This window comes from Cicer arietinum, chromosome 6 (assembly GCF_000331145.2).
Source record: "Cicer arietinum cultivar CDC Frontier isolate Library 1 chromosome 6, Cicar.CDCFrontier_v2.0, whole genome shotgun sequence".
NCBI lineage: Eukaryota > Viridiplantae > Streptophyta > Magnoliopsida > Fabales > Fabaceae > Cicer > Cicer arietinum.
In genome coordinates this window covers 4,377,638-4,400,075 of record NC_021165.2, presented here as the reverse complement: position 1 = coordinate 4,400,075, position 22,438 = coordinate 4,377,638, and the positions used below count along the sequence as shown (strand labels likewise).

General features: G+C 27.3%; 4 protein-coding genes and 1 non-coding gene across 5 annotated transcripts; 2 read left to right on the top strand and 3 right to left on the bottom strand.

The window, feature by feature from the left end:
• Nucleotides 1-4,959: 4,959 nt before the first annotated feature.
• LOC101491466 (RNA polymerase II transcriptional coactivator KELP) lies at nucleotides 4,960-7,671 on the top strand. The gene is made up of 3 exons (XM_004503542.4): nucleotides 4,960-5,386; nucleotides 5,505-5,610; nucleotides 7,246-7,671. The coding sequence occupies exons 1-3, from the start codon at nucleotides 5,069-5,071 to the stop codon at nucleotides 7,335-7,337; spliced, it is 516 nt and encodes a 171-aa protein (XP_004503599.1). The 5' UTR covers nucleotides 4,960-5,068; the 3' UTR covers nucleotides 7,338-7,671.
• An 862-nt stretch (nucleotides 7,672-8,533) lies between these two features.
• LOC101491152 (uncharacterized) lies at nucleotides 8,534-9,713 on the bottom strand. Its single transcript, XM_004503541.4, has one exon. The coding sequence runs from the start codon at nucleotides 9,566-9,568 to the stop codon at nucleotides 8,891-8,893; it is 678 nt and encodes a 225-aa protein (XP_004503598.1). The 5' UTR covers nucleotides 9,569-9,713; the 3' UTR covers nucleotides 8,534-8,890.
• A 3,617-nt stretch (nucleotides 9,714-13,330) lies between these two features.
• On the top strand, nucleotides 13,331-14,608 carry LOC101490829 (uncharacterized). The gene has a single exon (XM_004503540.4). The coding sequence runs from the start codon at nucleotides 13,436-13,438 to the stop codon at nucleotides 14,531-14,533; it is 1,098 nt and encodes a 365-aa protein (XP_004503597.1). The 5' UTR covers nucleotides 13,331-13,435; the 3' UTR covers nucleotides 14,534-14,608.
• Nucleotides 14,609-16,638: 2,030 nt separating this feature from the next.
• Nucleotides 16,639-16,710, bottom strand: TRNAC-GCA (transfer RNA cysteine (anticodon GCA)). Its single transcript has one exon. It is a non-coding gene; the product is annotated as a tRNA-Cys (tRNA).
• Nucleotides 16,711-18,204: 1,494 nt separating this feature from the next.
• Nucleotides 18,205-20,782, bottom strand: LOC101490184 (DCD domain-containing protein NRP-B). The gene is made up of 5 exons (XM_004503538.4): nucleotides 19,973-20,782; nucleotides 19,373-19,473; nucleotides 19,094-19,177; nucleotides 18,828-18,938; nucleotides 18,205-18,597 (listed from the first exon to the last, which is right to left on the bottom strand). Exons 1-5 carry the CDS (start codon nucleotides 20,640-20,642, stop codon nucleotides 18,523-18,525), a joined length of 1,041 nt encoding a protein of 346 aa, XP_004503595.1. The 5' UTR covers nucleotides 20,643-20,782; the 3' UTR covers nucleotides 18,205-18,522.
• Nucleotides 20,783-22,438: the final 1,656 nt, after the last annotated feature.

Genomic DNA, 22,438 nt, shown 5'->3' with positions numbered 1-22,438 from the left:
TGCTAAGTTTAATTGATTGATGATTTGTTTGTAAAAAAGTATTGATGAGTTTTAGTTAAGTTTGTATAGTAGATAATATTTTTATTACAAAAATATATTTATTTTTTAAAATAGGCAAGGTTTATAATCAAATTGCTAAGTTTAATTGATTGATGATTTGTTTGTAAAAAAGGATTGATGAGTTTTAGTTAAATTTGTATAGTAGATAATATTTTTATTACAAAAATATATTTACTTTTTTAAATAGATAAAATTCATCGAAAACAACATATATTTAATGTCGTTATGAAATGAAATGGATAAATTTGTAAATAAAATTTCATTAGTCAAATAATAAATTAAAACGAAAAAATACATATCAATGTGATAAAATAAAAATAATTGAAATACATATGTCTTTGTATTTGAAATATTAGATGACTAAGTCTTTAACATATTTTGTTTAAACTTACATTTTAATTTAAATTGAACACCACAACCAAATGACAGAAGTAAACAAACTGAATATGTTCACAAGTTCGACACTAGGCACTAGTAGAAAAACTAACATGTTACAATATTAGTCTAACTCTATTAATTAGTCTCATTTGAAACCAACTTTATAGTTATGCTCTGTGTGGGTAAAAGTGGTTTGTAACTATTAAATTATTTAAATTGTTTTATAAAATTAACGGTTGAATTAATTTAAGATATAAAATCACATAAAAGAACATTATTAATTTAAAATATATTTTATTAATTGATGTTTAAAATATGTTATAAGTAGTTATAAATTTTATTTTTTTATTAGTTTATAAATTTTTAATTTGATGTATTTTTGTCTATTTTATTTATTTTAAATAAAAATTTATTTACTTACAAATATTAATGATTTTAATATTAAATTATTTATAAATAATTTAAAATTAATTTAATTTTAAAATTATATAAATAATTTACTATTTTAATTTATAATTAATAAATTATAAATAGTAGAAAAATATTTTAGTTACAATAGCAAAGAAAAAATGGTAAACTATTTGAATTAACTTATAAAAAAAAAACTTTATAAGTTCATAATAAGTTAATTTTGACAAACAAATTCTTATTCCATCGTAATAAGTGATTCATTTACGAAAAAAATATGTACCACAAAATTGTTTTAATGTAATTTTAATTCTCAAGTTTCTACTTTATACTAATAGTAAGATTGAATACATCAATAATTAATAAAAATAATATTTTATTTTAATTTATATATTTTTTTAATATATGTAAAATAATAAAACACCTCACTCATAAAATAAAGAGGATATCAAATATGGATTAAGCTTTTTTTAACCCTAAAAAATATCACTTCATAACCATTCAATTATACCTTATCTCCAACTAATTTATCTTTTAAAAAAAAAAAAAAAAAAGACACAAAAATCAAGACAACCAAAAAGTATTTCCACCATCAACATGAGTTTAGATGCACTCGTAAAAAAACACTAATTATGTCGTGAAAATATACTTACACATAATTTATAAATAATTTATGGTGTTGGAAACTAAACGTATCAACTTTTAAGTAGTGATAAATATTAATTATTAATAGTTCAAATATTTAGAAATAAATGCCCAACAAAAAGATTTTAGAATGTGTTTGGTTATGAAAATGTGAAAAAGAGCAGGAGAAAAGAGTAATAAATTAGCGATATATTATATTTAAGATGTTAGTTGGTATAAAAAATAAAAAATATGAAATAGCTTTCTCTTTTAACTTTTTTGTTTGGTTTAATAGAAATTGAAAAGAAATAAATATAATTATAATTGAAATGACAAAAGTATTTTTAAATAAATAAATAAATAACATAACAACAAAAACTAAGGCACAAAAATGAGAAAAGTGAAAAGAAAAAATGGGGTAGTTGTGTAAAGTCCAGGACAAAATGCAAGTTCTCTTTTAACTTACTAATGTACTAAATTGTTTGATAGAAAAAATGGTAAACTATTTGAATTAACTTATAAAAAAAAAACTTTATAAGTTCATAATAAGTTAATTTTGACAAACAAATTCTTATTCCATCGTAATAAGTGATTCATTTACGAAAAAAATATGTACCACAAAATTGTTTTAATGTAATTTTAATTCTCAAGTTTCTACTTTATACTAATAGTAAGATTGAATACATCAATAATTAATAAAAATAATATTTTATTTTAATTTATATATTTTTTTAATATATGTAAAATAATAAAACACCTCACTCATAAAATAAAGAGGATATCAAATATGGATTAAGCTTTTTTTAACCCTAAAAAATATCACTTCATAACCATTCAATTATACCTTATCTCCAACTAATTTATCTTTTAAAAAAAAAAAAAAAAAAGACACAAAAATCAAGACAACCAAAAAGTATTTCCACCATCAACATGAGTTTAGATGCACTCGTAAAAAAACACTAATTATGTCGTGAAAATATACTTACACATAATTTATAAATAATTTATGGTGTTGGAAACTAAACGTATCAACTTTTAAGTAGTGATAAATATTAATTATTAATAGTTCAAATATTTAGAAATAAATGCCCAACAAAAAGATTTTAGAATGTGTTTGGTTATGAAAATGTGAAAAAGAGCAGGAGAAAAGAGTAATAAATTAGCGATATATTATATTTAAGATGTTAGTTGGTATAAAAAATAAAAAATATGAAATAGCTTTCTCTTTTAACTTTTTTGTTTGGTTTAATAGAAATTGAAAAGAAATAAATATAATTATAATTGAAATGACAAAAGTATTTTTAAATAAATAAATAAATAACATAACAACAAAAACTAAGGCACAAAAATGAGAAAAGTGAAAAGAAAAAATGGGGTAGTTGTGTAAAGTCCAGGACAAAATGCAAGTTCTCTTTTAACTTACTAATGTACTAAATTGTTTGATATCATGGAATTGTACGTTACGTTATTAAAAATATATTATATCATTATTCTTTTTTTATTTTAAAAATTCAAAAGAATTATCAAATAGTCATATTTTAAAATAGGAGAGTTAACTTTGTAAATTGATAAAAAATAAAAATAAAGTTGCAATTAAACCAAAGAGAAATGAAATATGAATTATTACTATAAACTTATTTTACACTCACAACCAAGGTAAATCAAGTATTTGACAGTTATTATTAATTTTTTAAAGTTTTAAACATACATATGTGGCAGTAGCACAGATGATTATTGAGTGATACTGCAAAATAATTTTACACTATCAATACATATATATCATAGCAAAAGAAAACGAGTGAATAGTCACATTGGTTATTTAGATTATTATTGTAAGTTAAATTAATCTATAAATTGATAAATGCATATTTGAAATTGTAAAATATTAATCAAAATAGTTCTCATTTGAACTTTTATCACTTTAGACTATTATGTGACACGTTAATTAAATATGTGATCCTTCTGCGTTGACTTCGTATCAATGTCATCACAGTATAAACTACTTTTTTTTTTATGAAATTTAAATATTTCATAAACTAATTTGTCAATAATTAATATATTCATAATTACAATTACTCACAATTTTGTTTGTGAGATGAAAAAAAAAATCATTGAGAAATTTGTCTCTAGGAATATGATATTGACATGAAATAAACGTTGATAAACCGCATATCTACCTATAGTGTCACATCAAATATATAACAATAAAATTTTGAGTGATTTGTATTTTACAATTTTATATATTTATTTGTCAATTTGCAAAATTTAAATAGTAATTTGACCATGCTTATAGTTTAAGGGATCAATTTTTCTATTCACTGTAACGAAAACATACAATAAATAAAAACATACTTAAATGCACTTTTGATCTTCTTATTTTATTCAAAATTAACTTTTTAGTCCATGTATTTATAGAACGGAATTTTTTATGTCATGTCTTACATATGTGGAATATTGTTGGCCACGCTCCATGTTTTAAGAAGTTGTATGCTCACTAATGATGTGATACAGCCAAATTGAATATAATTGAATTTATTTTTTATTCGACACAACTCCACAATCAAAGCCAACCATGAGCATGGGCAGGCTAACCAACAACACAACAAGATCCAATTTGTTTTTTATTTTTGTTTTTTTTTTTTAAGTACTATAGGGTTCCCAAAAATACTACTGAGAGATAAAAGTTTATCATGCTAAAAAAAACCTATAATCCATAAACATAATTAGATTTTATGGAGAAAAAAATAGGTCTAGATGTTTTGTCCAAAAAAATATAATCAAAATTTGAAAGTTATTGATAGTTTTTATTTAATTTGTTTGTTTTTTATTTTATTGATGTTAATTATTTACAATTTAAATAATTTTTTTTTTTTTATTTTGTAGTGTTTTCCTCTTTGATGTCTGGTTTTATAAATTAAAACAAAACTTTTAAAATATTTGAGACCACCATGTTGACGATCGTCTTTATTAGAACATTACACATAATTTTATTTTATTAAATTCAGTTGTTTTACATCATTGTCACGTCATTATTTAACATATTACATTATAAAAAACAAAAAATGGAGGGGAACAACAAAAGTTAATATTATATAATAGGAGGATAAAAAAATCAATTTAAAAAATAGAGAAACTGTAATTAATTAACTTAATTACAATTTTAATATCTCTATTTTCACCGATTTATAAAATTGATCAATATATTTCAAAAGTCGACAGTTTAAGTCTCTATCATATATTTTTTTAAAAAAAAATGGTGATTACTCAAATGCTAGAATTTAAAAAGTAAGATATTTGATATTTTTTTTAAATAGAGTAATATAATTATAATTATACAAAAAAAGATATAATAATAAAATCTAATAGAAGAATAAAATTTAATCCATAAAAAAAGAATGTATTAAATAGTCTGTCGACAACGACGTGTTGTACATTTTAATAAAAGCGTGTGACCGTATCTTTCCGGTCGTAAATATAAATTTGTGTTTTTTTTCCTTTTTTCAGAAACAAACCCTTAATCATTTATATCTTTGTCTCCAAACCCGAAATCGCTAAAATCTAGTGTTCCTTCATAGAAACCAGTTAGCTTGTACCAAAAATGGAAGATGCCGAAACGAAAGGAAGAATCGAGGAAACTGTTACGAAGATCTTACAAGAATCAAACATGGACGAGGTTACAGAATCCAAGGTTCGAAAGCAAGCCTCCAACGAACTTGGCATCAACCTATCTCAGCCCCATTTCAAATCCTTCGTGAAACAAATCATTGAAGCTTTTATTCAACAGAAGCAACAACAGCAAGAGGAAGAAGAAGAAGAAAAAGAAAAAGAAAAAGAAAAACAACATCACAAACAAGAGGGAGGTGTTTCCAACGACAGTAAGTTGTACGATGATTCTGGCGATCTTGTCATTTGCGAGGTCTGTTTCGTCTTTTTTATTTTAATTTTTTTATTTCATTTCACTGGTTAATGTTATCACTGATGAATTATTGAGAAAAGGGTTAATCTGGAATCTTGTCTTTGGTTTTGGATTTCAGCTTGGAAAAAAGAGAAAGGTGACTATTCAGGAGTTCAGAGGGAAAACATTTGTCTCCATTCGTGAGTTTTATACGAAGGATGGCAAGGAACTTCCTTCTTCTAAAGGTACACTTGGATTATGCTTTTCTTTTATATGAGGAGTTTTATTTTAAGTTTTCAGCTAATTAGCTGAAAGTAGGACAAGAAAAAAACTTTATTTGATGCTCAGTGGTTTCTGTATGCACAAGTTCAATGCTATGTAGGGATTTTATGTCTTCTCAAGGCATGTTTGGATAAACAGCTTAATTAAGTGGTTATAGCATATGTGCTTTTCATATATGTATTCATGTATAAGTCATTTCCATAGCAAGAGATAAAATGAAATCAAACTGCTTTCATAGAATCTATAATTGTTTTTATAAATTAGTAGTATCAAAGAGAGCTTATGGAAATAAACTGAAAACCAGATTATGAACATGTCATTATATGTTTCCATAAGCTTTTCCAAACAATCGCACGAGTGTTTATGCCAACAGGTAGCCTCAAATAAGTAAATCGAGACAGATCAATGTCGTTTAATTATGGGATTGTTTATTTTGAGTATGTTATTTTTTGTTCTATGATCCTTCCATATACTATGCATTCGAAATCTTAGGCATTGGCCATGGCTATATGATATTAATAGGTGCAGTTTTGTTTCAAAAATGCCTTCGATTTCAGTACCACTTTAGCATTTCTCGTGGATGTTTAGTTGGCCCCAACAAAATTTATAAAGTTTGGACTTTGGAGATTTAGTTGTGGATTAAGTTGAGCTTTTCAAGTGTAGCATTTGTTGTGATCCATTTAATATCTTAGAAACAGTAGGATCAACAATGGGTTGGTGTCTCGCTGCCAATATTACTTAATTATGTTAACAGGCTTGGTCTATATTTCCTTACACTGATCATGAAGGTGTCATGAATTGAAACTACCTGTCTTATATTTAAGATTGACTAGTTAGAACTTAGAAATCTCGGCGTTGCCTTTGGCATGGCAAAACTCATCCAGTTGAGAACTTCGTTTTAGCTTGGCATTGAAATGTTTATACACGTTAAAGCTTATCTCTAGTATTGCATTCCGGTGTAATGGGAAACTCTTCCCCTATAACGTAGTATGACTAGTACTGTTCTATGTTTGATTTTCCCTAATTGATGCTTTCCTGGCTGTCATGCTCACATGTGATTCAACAAACAGATATTTTTACCAAGAAATTCAGAAGCTTCTGTATTGTAAAAGAAAGGAAAAATCAGTATGTGTGCCTCTGCCTGCATGAACATATGTCATTTGTTGCTGATAAAGTTTTTCTTTTCTTATCAAATGTAGAACTAAATCTATTGTTACTGCTGCACACTAAGAGAAATTATATATAGAAAAAGCCATTAACAGATGTTTTGTTTAAAATGTTTATCAGTAGACTTGGTTTACGACTCGAATTCTTATTGGAACAATTATTGGCCAAATTTTACTTATCTCTTGCCCGAACTATGAATTACTAGGGCCTCACTCCCCTAGAAATCAGAGGGTTCAAACCAAAAAAGACTTGATTTATGACACAGGACATGATGGCGCATAGTAATTCATGTAGCTAACTAAACATAGCGAGTGAAAGCTTAGATAGTTAGATTGTTGTTGAGTTCATTTGTAATTTTTTCCTTACATAACACATAGTTCTTTTCTATAATTGAAGGTTGTTTTCTGAATATTAATTTTTCTTTGTTGCAGGAATAAGTTTGACTGAGGAGCAGTGGTCAGCCTTTAAGAAAAATGTGCCTGCCATAGAAAAAGCCATTCAGAAAATGGAGTCACACGTATAAGGATGCAGGGATTTCCATCTGCAGATCGAAGCATTCATGTTGTTATCTAATGAATGGCCAAACCACATTTTTCATGGAGATACTAAGTAGATATCTCAACTCTTAAGTGATGTGGCATTGCTTTTCTGTAATCCGAATATCCTGCATCTACATGTCCTTTTGATACTGCACCATTTTGTCTAGGACTTGAAATCACTGTGAGTCCTGTTTTGTTAAGTGTATTGAAACTGGAATAGAGATATTTTAGGAAGACTCTAGAGAAGGCGGATCAAATGGTATTGAATACAGTAATATGGTATTTTTTCTTTTCTTATGTCAAGTTATTTTTTCTTCAGTTAGGTCTTTGTGGTGGTTTTGGCCTTTGGGTTTAACTTGGTAATATGTTGATCAGTGGCTGCACACTTCCCCATAGAGTAGGCATCGTTTGGTTTGAGTACAGAAGACTGCTTCTCAAGTGGTATTTGTGTCAATTCACCCTTGCCAAACTTTAAACTTGTAAGATTACTAGATTAGCATTCTGCTAAGAACAATAATACTTCCTCAATAACACAACAACTGTCTAATTGACTATTTAACACAAATTAAAAAAATGACGATTTTACTTAATTGTCCTCATTAAATATTAATGTATTTTTTGTTATTATAAATGTTAAGTGAAGAATAATAATTTGAGAGGAATGTACATAATATTAGTTAGAGGGAACAATTAGAAAATAGAAATTAAAGTTATATTAAAAATCAAAAGGGAAACAATTTTATAATGGGACAAAAAGCATTTACAATTTTTGTTGCAAACTTGACATTATTATGGGACAGAAGCATTACAAATTATTTCTAATGACATCATAACCATAATATAAAAAACTGGAAATATTCAAAATATATGAATCAATATACAACTTTCTCAATATTTAAAATCTCTATGAACTCAAAGAAAGCCTAAGCATTACAAATTTAAAACTTTACATTATGCAAAGTTAAATTAGTACAATATAAACATTAGATCTCAATTTAGCATACCAATACTGTGTCCAAATTTGTGTTATCCAATGCTAATGATTTCTTAAAACAGTCCACTCAATCCTCTCCTTTGGAGTCCCTCCCATCAGGGACATAACCTGCCACCTGCAATGCCATTTTGGTTATTCCTAAGGCTCCCAATGATTATTAGTCAATTTAGTATTATGAGCCATTCATAGCAGAAACCAACAATTACTATCTATCACTCTGAAAAGTCTTCAATTAACACTTACATTCATTGTATATCATCAGTATTTGGACTAGTCATCCAAATATATTCATAAATTGAGACTCTACAGCTAAGCATCAGCAAGCTTAGATGTACCTAGAATTTCTAAACATATATAATGAGGTCATATTTATAGACCTTGTTGTTAGGGAAAACCTAACATCATCAATTTATCATACTCATGAATTGCATTGTCGAGTATGAACTAGGAAGCATCCTCTTCAAATTGGATTTTCTACAGCAGACTGTAGATCAATAGAATAAGAAAGAAAATGGTTTCCTTTTCTTAACAGGAACTTAAATCTTAATTAGATCCTTCTGTTGCAGAAACAATGCTTTTAGTAAATTTTCCAGAGTTAACATGCGCCAAGAATGCATTGAAGAATGTTGTTGGCTTCCATCCAACTTTCCAAGTGCTCGCGATTCGGCTCTTTGTAGGACTACTAGTAGAATATGCAGTTGCAGCTATCCTCATCTTCTCAATCAGTGCTTCAGTATTCACCTGTTCTGACAAAATCTCCTCAAGTTGTCTTGTATCAATCACCAACTTCACTTTCCAAACACCATTCTTAGCTGATGGCAGCACTTCAAGAGCTGAACCATTCGACAGATTCTCCACGTAATCACATGCTGCAACGCGCCCTGAGTTCTTTAATCTCTCATCATTCTCTCCCTTCAACTCTGCATGATCACTTCGAAGCAGCTCTTGTTCTGAAACTCCATCGTTGCAGCTAGTTTTTCGGTTATTTTTCGCCTCCTTCAAGGGAAGAAGATAATAGAGAATACCATAGCTTAAGTTCTCTTGCTCTGGTAACGGGGACGACGCATTTCCTTGTCGGAAAACACCGTAGCCGGTGTGATTTTGGAGGACTTGAGAAACTGTTTTTGGACCTTTGAATTGTAAAACAGAACCACTGTCAGTTAGAACTCTGATAGAGTGGTGACATTCTCCAGTAGTTTCCTTGAATGAACAATTTCCCATTTTTGATAAATTTGAGTGATGTTTCAAAATTTCAGTGTTGTTACTGTTTGAATAACATTAGAGGAGGTTATATTGTAAGTTTGAAATATCTTGTTATCGGCAAAAACTTGTCTTCATAGTGTCATTGCACGTTAGTTACTGTCCTGTTTTTAGATTTGTTTATTTTAGTTTTTGTAGTTTTGTTTATATTAGAGGCTCCCACGTGAAATTGGACCGTTGGGGATTAGTTTTGACAAACGTTGGATTTTTGTGATAACAACTTATCCAAAGGGAAAACAACAGAATAAGAGGTAGATTCTTCAATTTCGTATTAATATTTATATTAACTTATTAAGAAACAAAAGCATATTTCAATTTCAATTATATGCGCTAGAGGCTCTGTATCCAACTATGATATGTGTTGGCGGTTCAAAAGATTTCAAATATCACTGTTACTTCTTTAATTAAATCAGCTGCAGTAATCAACCACGGTACCGGAATCAACTTTTTTTCTAATAAACCGATAATATTTGTGCTAGACTAATGTTCCTAGTTTTTTTATTTAATTTCATGCGTCATTATTTTTAATATGGATATTTGTATTTTATTTTTGGATTATTTATGGCACACTTTGTACTTTATATAATTTTTTTAATAATATTTTTTGGCTTCAAATAACGAATATTTTAAAATTCCTAATTTTATTAAAAGATAATGTTTGGAAAGCATAATGTTTTATAGTTTTCAAAGAGTAAAATAAAAAATATTAATTTCAGACAGCACTCGTATTTCAGAATTTTCAATGAAATAGTAAAAAGACTATTTTGTAATTTCAGTTGTTTTGTAGGAGTATATAGTTAGAGAGTGGCTAAAGTGTCCCAAATAGATTCTCCTGATAAGTGATTCCAAAGTGTTTGGGGTCCAAATGGTAAGTGACGCCAATTAGTAAGGCCGGGCATCGTTTGATCTATGGGCTCATCGTTGGGCTGCAAGCCTGCAATTTCGATACTTCCGAGAGTATATTAAAATAGCATAGGCTCAAAAGTCAAAAATAAAAGGAGCATAAATTAAAGAAAGCCTGTTATTATTTTTTGTTGCACATTATAAATTAAAGAAAGCCTATTATTATTTTTTGTTGCACATTTTGCAATTCAAATATAAATTTTCAAAAATCGAAAAATGGAGTCTGTTGCCTTAAAATAGAATGGAAATTTTATTTATTAATAACAACAGTTTTTTCAATGCTGAAATTAAAAATAAAGTAGGTTGATACTTTCTGAACCTTTTTATCCCAAACATATCTTCAAGTTAAAAGTTGTCGGCTAAAATAAATTTTTATAAAAGCTTAAAATTAATAATACATAATACATATATTATGAAGCAAGGAAATACGCCAGGAAAATAAGTAGCCACAATTTTAAGAATGGAGACAAAAATGAAAATAAGTAGCCACAACCAAGCAAAAACATTCGACTGGAGGTGGATGTGGGGTGTGTCTGGGTGGTCCACGTAAAGAACACAGTTGCCAGACGTTTATCTTAAGGACTGCATGTTTCCTACACTCATTATCATCACTCACTGTCTAGTTTTTGTCCAATTTAAACTTAACTAGATGGATAATCCTCTATCAAAAGCCACATATATTTCATATCTCACATTCACCACGCGTGTATCAATCTTATGCATTGCATTCTTACAATTATCGTTATCTTCATATTAACTACTTTGCTCCTTAATTATTCTGCGGTAAATAAATGTAAAATCACGCCAATATCGCTGTAATTTGTAACGCTATTATTTAGTTTCATATAAATTTTATAATATTTATACATTTTAAACGTGGAGGGAAAAACTCGTTAGATAGAGTCAAATATAAATTTTTATTTTAAATGGAAGTATCATTATATTTACTTTAAATTTATTTCATAAAAAAATAAAAAATATAAAGTTTTTTTTTCTTTCTAAATATAACGAATTTAATTATAAAAATAAAAATCTGACAAATTTACACATAGCAGCTAAGAATAATTCAAATTCTGTGTAATTATTAATCTTTTTATTATAATAAAATTTTAAAAAAATTGATACATTTAATCTAAATTTTAAATTAGATAAATAAATTATCTTTAAAAAAATATTATTAATTAAATGTAGTAATTTAATTTTTTTAATTAATTTAAATTTATTAATCTGATATATATCTATATATATATATATATATTTATTTATTTAACAACTTTATTTATTTTAAATTATAATAACTAAGTTATTTTAAATTATTCAATTTAATATTTTTTTTATTTGGTTAAAAATGTAGTTATGTAAATTATTTATAAATCATTTTTCAAAATTTAAAATTATTTATTTAAAATTATAATAAGTAAATTATAAATAAAAAATAAATTATTTTAATTACACAGAAATAAATAAAAAAAACATAATAAATCAAAACTACTCAAAAATAACTACAATACTTATAATTTTTAAGCTACAAATTATAAGTTACAAGTTCGTTTTATTGTCATGTTAAACAGAACCTATAATTAATCAGAGTTTAATAAAAAGTCTAGATCAGATACCCATCTTCGATCTTAAATAAAACTTTTTCAATAATTGAGTCAAACCAGCAATATTTTAACTATTATCTAATTTGAAAATATATCGACCACATGTTATGAAAATATCAGCAACCTGGCTAATAGTGTATTCTGTCAATAAATAAATATTCGATTCCAGTTGATTATTATTATACCCCTTTTGAAAAAAATTATCCTTAAATATAAATATATTTGTAATTATCATATATATTTATAATTATTTTAAGAAAAATGGTAAATAGTGCGAAGGGATATTTGTGCGAAATGTGAATGCTACGAATGACTTTATTTTATTTTTGGAAACAAATTACATTATAATCGGACGGTGGTTATAAACTTATATATCATCAATCATTTCTCTCTCTCATTTATTATTTATTTTTATGAAACAAATAACAAGATTGTAAATAAAGTAATGGCCATAGAACTAGAACCATCTAGAAAACCTTCTCTTCAGAATCGTTAATTCCATATCTTCCCTTTGATAATATTGTAAATTGAACAAAATTTTCATGTAGTAACAACACCATTTAAGGATCTACAATAGTTTAGTCTTTTTGCAATATTAAATGGCTGAGTTCTTAAAAGAAAATTAATTTTTGAAGTAGTGAGTATTGAGGCAGATGATATGAGGGTCTCAGGCTCTTAGAGGCGTGAAGCCAAACAGATTAAAATGCGAAACAATTCAATTAATTTAATCCAATAACAACCATAAACTACAGCATACAGACGTGTGCATATTCGTGCAAGTGAGATTCGTAACATACAACATCCCTCTTATTTAAAATATATAATTTATTAATACTATATCATTTTAACTTAAAAAATGAAATGTCAATATAAAAAGTCAACATTTATACATAAGGTAATTCAATAATAATCTTAATATAGTTAACTTTGCTTAATTTAGATAGATGAAAGAAGTGTATGCTATTTTTGTTTAATTTTTTGTTGGGCAAATATTATATTTTGATAGAACAAATTTAGAGTGAAAAACTAGTGTCCATTTAAGGTGTTATAAATATTGAAAATATTTGAAAAGTTTAAAATGAATTATATTTTAAGCGATAAATTGTTATTAAAAAAATGATAATTTGTTTTGACCAAATAATAGTTTCTTTTACAGTGAGTAGAGAATTTGATACCCATATTTATCTCTATAGTTAGGCCTATAATAAGATAAGTGTACTAAACGGATTATATGTGTGTGAGCATTTGAGTAAGAGTCACTCACTCCAAGCAAGCATTGCCATTTGACGATAAGACAAACACAAAAACAAACAAAGAGGAAATGGGCTGTGGTTCCTCTAAACGTATCGACGCAACCGCACCCCTCGTTTACCAACCACCACCGACGAGTTTCGCTGTTTTCGATATCAACGCCATCGAAGAGCCGTGGCTAAAACATCTCAACAACAACAACAACAACAATAACAACAACATATCTCAAGATAAACCTTCACTCCCTCCTCCTATTCTTCAAATTCTCGATGCCACTGAAAAATCTCCCCAATCTTGGGATGAAGTTAGCAAAACACTCCAACACCTCAAACCAACAGTTCAACCACCACCAACACAATCACCACCGCCACTACAGTCACCACAACAACAACCTCAACCTCAACCTCCTCGCAAGGTTGCTTCGTTCCACACACTCGAAGAGTTAGATTCAAAATTAACCCCAATCAAAGGGCAATCACCAGAATCGACGAACGAAGTTGTTGTTAATGGCGTTAAAGAAGAAGAGAATCGATTGATGAAAACAATGAAACCTTCGTTGTCTTCGAAATTGAAGGACAACATATTCATAGTGAAAGACAGATTGGAAAAGCAAAAAGAAGAGAGAGAATCGAATTTGGAGAGGCTAAGGAGGGACCCACTAAGTAACTACCCAGAAAAATGTCCACCTGGCGGAAACGACGCCGTAGTGATATACACAACGTCGTTAGGAGGAGTTAGAAAAACGTTCGATGATTGCAACAGAGCGAGAGATTTATTGGAAAACCAGAGAGTAATATTCGACGAGCGTGACGTGGCACTTCACGGAGAGTTTTTAAAAGAGGTTAAAGAGTTGTTATTAACGGAAGAGGAAATAGAATTAGGGAATGGGGTAGTGTTACCGAGGGTATTTGTGAAGGGGAGGTATTTGGGTGGGTTGAAGGAGTTGGTTGAGTTGAATGAAACGGGTAGACTAGGGAGGATATTGAATGCGACACGTGTGGAGAGAGGGGTTGGGAGACAAGGGTGTGGTGGGTGTGGTGGTGTTAGATTTGTTCCTTGTTTGGATTGTGGTGGTAGCTGCAAAATGGTGCTTAATAATACTCATCAAGTGCAGAGGTGCCTCAAGTGTAATGAGAATGGCTTAGTCCATTGCCCTGCTTGTCTTTGACTTTCAATTTGCTGTATTCATGTTACTACTCTTTTCTTCATCAATAAAATCCTACTCTCAACTTTTATTATCTAATCAGATTAAATCATTCTTAAGCTTAAACTCATTCTATGGATTAGAAATAACGAACTTCCGAAATTGTCTATGTTTGTAGAATTATGATAAATTCTTTATAATTATTGCAATTACGTCGTCATCGAGGATACAAGATGGTTGGGTTATATGTTGAAAATGCTAACGTATACACTCACTTTGTTTGTTTAAAATGATTTTTGTGTAATTTTTTTAAAAATAATCAAAATTGTTTTATACTTAATTATTATCAATTAAAAAAGTAATTTTGATATTTAATATTAAGTATAATAAAAATGACTTTATTTATTAAAAAAATATCTTTCAAAAATAATTTTTATTAAAAAAAAATTTCAAATAATTTTTTATTTTAACCGTTTTAAAAAAAATTATTTAAAGAAAATTGTAATAAATAAATAGAATACTTAAAATAATATTTTAAAATAAATTATTTAAACTAAACTTTTATTTGAATTTTATTTTTATTTTTTTAAATATTATAAAAACTATTTTTCAGAAAATCTTAAACAGACTAACAATTATTATTTTTTAATGCTTTTTCTATATAACACTATTATTCAGGGTAAGAACTTTTCTTGTAAAAATAATTTTTTTGGTACAGTAAAATAAATAATTTATTATATACTATTAGCCATCAAATGAGAAATATACGGCAACGAAACAACAAACGAAAGGGCAACGAGATAAATATCTATATTTGGACCGTAGAGCAGATGGTTCAAATCCAAACTAATTCAAATGAAAACTACAAACCGATCTAAATAAATAAAAAATGGTATAAAATTAAATATTACTAAAATGTTTGAATCTTTTATTTTTTTGAAAACGACTCGAATTAGATTAAGAATTCAGTTTTAAAAATCAAATTTGAATTAAATTGCATATATATATTTGCTAATATTTATTTATTTTTATTAATATATGATATTGTATTAAATTATTATTTATTAATTTTAATTATTTTTGAATAACACTTATTTGTTTAATTTCATATATTTTTATTTTTATTTCATATATTTAAAATATAATTGATCAAAGTTGTTTTGTAATGTTAATTTGTAGTAAAGTAATTTTATAATATTAATATTAAAATAATGTTTTATAAAGTTGCAATTTAAATCAATCGAAATCCAATTTAGCTTAAACTGTAATAATGTGGATTGGATCAAAATGGATTTTGTTTTGGTTGTCATTCAAACAAAATCAAACTGTGTGTAAATTAATCTTCAAATCAAATGAATTTTTATCTCATAACTAATAAAAACTGGATGTAAACACTTCTATCATGTAGTATGTCAATAAGTTGTAGCATCTTTCGGTGGGTGCTAAAATTAATGGATTGTATGATATTAATGAATCATTTAGAAAACAAAATGTAGCATAAGTTATATACTTCTTTGTCTCAATATCAATGAGTTATACTTCCTCCTCTCAAACACTAAGATTTATAAAGAAATTATCAAAACCTTATAATTTATTTTTTCTTTTTTCAGTAACACTTGTAAGTTTTGTAAAAATTCACAGGCTTCTTTCAACTTGTAAGCATGTATTTGGATAAACGTTTAAAATGCATATTTGTGTCCCAATGCATAACACTTAATGTAGAATTTAGAATCTACAAAGCTTTTCAATGGATTCGCACATATACAATTGGTATGCAAACATACACTAAATCTATAAAGTACTTTGATTTATTAAAAAAATTAATGGTACGAACTCATTAAAATCTAACTTAAAAAGTATATATTTTTTTAAAAAATTCTGAAAAGTTATTACATTTTAAAATATCAATTCAATACCTCCTTTAATTAAGTATTGTAATACTCAACATGACATGGGCTTAGAGAATTGGCCTTATAATCTATTTTGAAAATTTGGAAGCCTTTCTTTTCAGTATCATTTTAAAATTAATGATCATTTTCTAAGTTTGAAATAAATTATAATTTTCACTAATAAAAATAGTGGGTGAAAGATGGATTAAATTTAAAAAAGGGATGGATTAAATTTAAAAAAGGGCCCAACCGGGTTCGAACCGGTGACCTCTTGATCTGCAGTCAAATGCTCTACCACTGAGCTATGGACCCAATGGTGTTAGTTCTGCATTCATGATTTCTATAGAGTATATAATTCTTTTTCAATTATTTTCTTTGGGTACATTCTTAATTTCTAGTTTTTGGTTTTATGTGCGATCTTTATTTCGTATCAGTAAATACCTTCGGGCGTGTAATGATTAAAATAAAAAACTATGAGGCTTTTAATTAAAAAAAAAACTATGAGGCTTTTAATTAAAAAAAAAAACTATGAGGCTTTTAATTAAAAAAAAAACTGAGACTCTCTTATGTCCTCCTATTGGCATTTAAAAAAATATTATAAATGAGTAATGTTATGGAATATAAAATATTAACCATTCATTGAATCACGCTTAAGAAGAATAAACCATTAATTTACTCTAAACTATCACTTTATCTGTTATTAAGTAGTATTGAAAATATTTTTAATTATTAATTAGTAATTAAACAATTTATCTCTCGTATTTTTAAAACAATTGAGACATTATCTTTTTCATATATTTTATTTTATACAAAAAATATATAAGAGAGCGAATAGAAAATCGCGTGATAGTTTATAAACTAAATTGATAATTTAATTACCTTCGAATGGACTTGGCATATTTTTTATGTTGTTTATTTATATTTTAGATATTAAAAACCAAAAGAAATATCTTTACTTCTACCGTAAGGCAACTCCTCGAAAGTAATAGTTGTAGCCAGCTTGTCTTAGACGTACCAACCGCAAAATTGACGCATAATTTGAATAAACACAAAAATGAAATTGAATAGTTGACCATACTATAGTCAATTAGTGGAAATAATGCTTATTTGTTTCAACTCGGTCTATTTTTATGGTCATTGACAAGCAAACGAATTCCAATCCAATTGGTAAAGGTTCAGATATTATCTTATGTAATTAATTAATGTGGATACTTTATTAATGTAAATATCTCTATCAACACTTAAAATTATGATTATTTGTCAATTTGTGGCTGCCACTAAAATCTCAGGACTCTTTACATGGTAGTAAAAAAATAAATTATATGTTATTTGATTAATTTATAGCTATTTGTTAAACCGAAAGAATCAATTTAAAAATAACTTTAATCCGATTACACATCCATAGCTCCCCATAAAAGCTAAGGATAAGCTATTTTATTATTTATGGATCAAACGTACCTTTTAAGTTTATATACTTGGATGATCAATTTACCTAACAGACAACTAAGAATATGCTTTTTATATTCGTATTGGCTTTTGGTTAGCAATTCAGATTACCAAACCATAGCAACATGGTTCAAAATTGAAGCATGTTACATGCCACAGCTATTTATTTCATCATATAAGTCTATTTTTCTTCATTTTCTTAAAATAAGCTTTGGTTCCAATTTCTACCAATGTAATTTTATCGGTCTAATTGTTGATAAATATAATTTTGAATGAGTTATCGCAGATTCAATTTTTAAAGCATTGGTTGAAAGCATATCAACTTATAAACCATTCATTGTCAATTTGTAGCATTGTACAGAAACCAACAAGCAAAAATAGTTCATTAATAATTAATCCTTATTGTATTCTCTTTAATATTATATGATATGATAGTTTATACCAAACACAAGAAAAATTGGACAACCGCCTCTATACAAAAACATAAGAACACAATACATAGGCTGAATATCCAAGCATCCTCCACTTTGTATATATATTTCACTTTGTTTTATATATTCTTAGGACTCTATTTTTAAGTCCATATAGCTATATAAACAAACCCAAATCTCTAATTATCTGTTGTCTTTCTGACTTTTGATTGCTGTTTTCCTTTATTCTCTGTAATTTGTATCCCTTTTATGCTTGTATAGCCTTCAAAGAGTCCTTGAAAGTATCTTTTTCTTCTGCAAAAATATCCAGCAGAGACAACGCCTACAAACCAATAAAGAAAGCATAATTTAGTTTTGACATGAACAAAAAACTGTCTCATAATCACAGCTGAGATGGTACATTTGATGTGTCAAGGTGCAGGTTTGAATATGCAGTACCCCTCTTCTCCACATTCAGTGTGTGAGTTTTGCCATTAGGCTCATTAAAACCAAAAGAAAAAACTGAACAACATTCAAAAGGAATCAATAGTGAGCAAGTTAAAGATGAAATACCTCAGGCACATTCAGCTCAAGACGGAACTTGGGGCCATCATAGTGGTGAAGAATTGGCCTGAAAGAATCCTCTTCTAGTGGCTCACAAGTTTTCCTAGTAATCACTCTAACCTGTATTCATAAATGTTTATGAAAACATTATTAGCTTCCACAACCGGAATCTAAGCAAGCAGTGTGTGTGTTGTAAATCTTTATTCTTACTCATAAAAAAACTAGTAGCAAATTAAAGAGACACGATAACATATGCTTGGATTGGATCATGTTACCTGAGCGGGGAAGCGAGATTCACCAGGGCACTTCTTGTCCTCCCAAGCTGTTGGATCAATATTTGTTCCTCCAAAACTTGCAGCCTAAACAAAACAATCCACCACAACATGTTAAGACACTTCAAAAATAAACCCCCACAATGCACTCATAACATGAATCTGCTTATGGAAAAAAATTGATCGAAATTTATGAGCATGTCACAAGTGTTCATATCAGTATATAAATAAATCATGAATTGAATAGGTGAGATATAATATAGTATAAACCAAGTAACATACCTCAAAGACTCCATGGAGTTGGTGAGTGGTATAATTGTAAAGAAAAAGGGGCAACCCTGGAGTAATGGCCCTAACTGAATCTCTGTATCTTGGAGGTAATCCTGTAATAAACACAGACATATACAAAATAAAAAACCATAATTGATACTGAAGGCTATTGTGATTGTTAAAATTAAACACCTCAAAGGATTCAATTAACATTTAAAAACATATTATTATCCCTTATATGGCTAAGTAACCAAACACACCAATCTATAATCTGCAACAAAATATACTATGCTACACAAGACTGAAACAACAACTAGTCCAAAATTTCAGGCTTTGTAATTACAAGCTCTCTCTAAAATGAAATATAAGCAATAAGAGTATCTGAAACATTGATCTATCTAGACTAAAATTTAGATGAGATATCAACTTTTCAGATACCTTATATTTCATTACCGATTGAGTATATAACTAAAAAAACCAGCAAAATAACCAGTACAGTAAAATCAACCAAACATGGAAATCAAAATAAAGGTACAATTTTTTTAAAGTACATCAGATATAATAAGAAAATTTGCATATTTGAGGGGGAAAAAAGAAAGAAAAGGAACATACCAAAGAGTTCCCTTTTGAGATTCTCTGCCATAGTATCATTGTTGCAAACAAAGATATATCCACCAATTGTTTCATTCCTAGGGAGAGACTCAGATGGTGGCAGTGTTTTGAATCTCTTATCAGAACCCACTTTAGCATCCTTATTCTTGTTGGCATCATTATTATTGTTGTTGTTGTTGTTGTTGTCACCATGTTTTTTGTTAAGGTTAGTGTTCTTCTTAGAATTTTTGGGTGTATGAAAAATTTCAGTTTCACCCTTGACACCAACCTTGAAATTGATATTGAAGTTGTTAGTGTTGAGATTAGCAGCATAAGAAGAAGGTTTTGAATAAATTCCTTTGTTGAAACCTCCATTAACACCAACACCAGCAAGCATGTTGTGATGCAAAGAAAAAAGAGATCCTTCATTGTTGTTGTTGTTCATTTGTTTCCATCCATCATTGTAATCAGAAACAGGTGTTTTTCCAAGTGACTCAACAGCGTTATTGTTGTTGTTGATTTCACCACCAACTTTGATATCAAAATTTCTCCTTTGATGATCATGTCTCTTGGATGAGTAATTGTTACCCCAAATTGAATCGTTTAGAGATAGGTTTGCTAGATTTGATGTGTGAACACGAAGTTGGTCACTGAATTGCCAAAAGGATTGTTGATTGTTGTTGTTCTCCATATTGTTCTTTTTTGTTCTCAAAGTTGTGAACTTTAAAGTGAATTTGAGTTTGGGTATAGTAAATTAATTAATGTTGTGTTGAGTTGAGCAAGAGAGAAGAAAATAGCAGTGGGTGCAAGCAGATAAAATGTTTGAGACAAATGGAGAATAAGGGTGACAAGTGTTAATATAAGATGGGAATATGGTGAATTGGATTTCAAAAAAACAAAAAGTAATGGGGAATTACACAAAAATATTAACTTTATCAAATTATTAATATATTATCTAAATATCATAAATGTATATTAAAAATGTTATATTAAAATAGTATAAATAATTAAATAATATGTTAAAAGTTGAAATATTTTATAATTTAAAATAAATAAATTATTTGATTGAGTTATCAATTTATCTTCGTTCCTCAATATAAATCTCTATGGTGTAAAAAAATTAATAATATAGTTAATATATTTATTTTATGTTGATTAAAATATTATTGTATCATACAGTTTTTTTAAAATCATTTAATGTTAAAAATATATTTTTAATATTATATAATTTAAGAGTTGCACCTAATTTAAAGTGATAATTTTAAAGTTGATGATAAAATGAAATGATGACATGAAAGTTCGAGGAAAGTTGTATGAAAAAGAAAAAAGTTGGAGGAAAGTAATGTGAGGGGGTTAAGGTTTGCGTGTGTAACTGCCAAATGTCGAAAGGAAAATTGAATTTGGGTAATTGAGATAATAATTATAATTTGATTTTACGTTAAATTGAATTTAGTAGCAATAAGTAGGTGGGGGAGGTGATTAGTGAGTGATGATGATGCGAAAGCGCGTAAATGTGATGAGGTGGAGAAGTGTGGGAGAAAGTGGAAGGGAAAGCGGTTGGGTTTTCTCATTTTCTAGAAAGCGTTAGAACTTCATCTCACTTCTTTCAACATTCACTTCACACAAATATTTTTTCTTTTCTGTCTGAATACTCTTGTTTTACTATTAAAATTGAAAATTGAAATAATATTAATTTTTTTTTTGACAAATATTGACATTGTTATAGAAATTAATTATAATAAAATTTATTATTTTTTAAAAAATAAAATAAAATAAAATTTATTATTTTTTGTGATTTTAATAATTTCTATTTGAAAATAAAATTCATTTAGTAATGGATGTAGTATAAATTATATTTATTCTTAGTTTAATAAAAAAAACTATGACAAATTTTTAGTTTAATACTCAGCAAATAATTTTTATTAAATATTTTTTCAGTTTTTAAATTAATATTTAATATTAGTTTGAATTTCGAAAAATTATGGATTCGTGATGATTTTAATAAGTCTTACCAAAACACATAATTTACAAATGAATTAAAACATCAATTCAATTGACCAACAAATTTAAATGAATAGTATATAATAATATCAAAAATATGTATTATTATTTTTACTGAAAATGTTAACGAATAATTTTGGAATACTAATCAATAATTCAAAATAAAGAACTAAATAAACAAAAAATGTATTAGATAACTAAATAAACAAATCTATTTAGTATATAAAATAATTAATATTTAAAATAATTAATTTAAAACAATTTTTTAATTATAATTTAAAATAAATAAATAACTAAATAAACAAAAAATGTGTTAGATTAATATATTTTAAATTAATAAAAATAAAATTTAAATTATCAATTTTAAAATTTTTAAATATCAATTGATATAAAATTTATTTTTAATTAAGAATGATATTTTATGTTATTGTAGATTTTCAAACTAATTAAACCACAAATTTTACCAAATGTTTTAATTAATTTGAT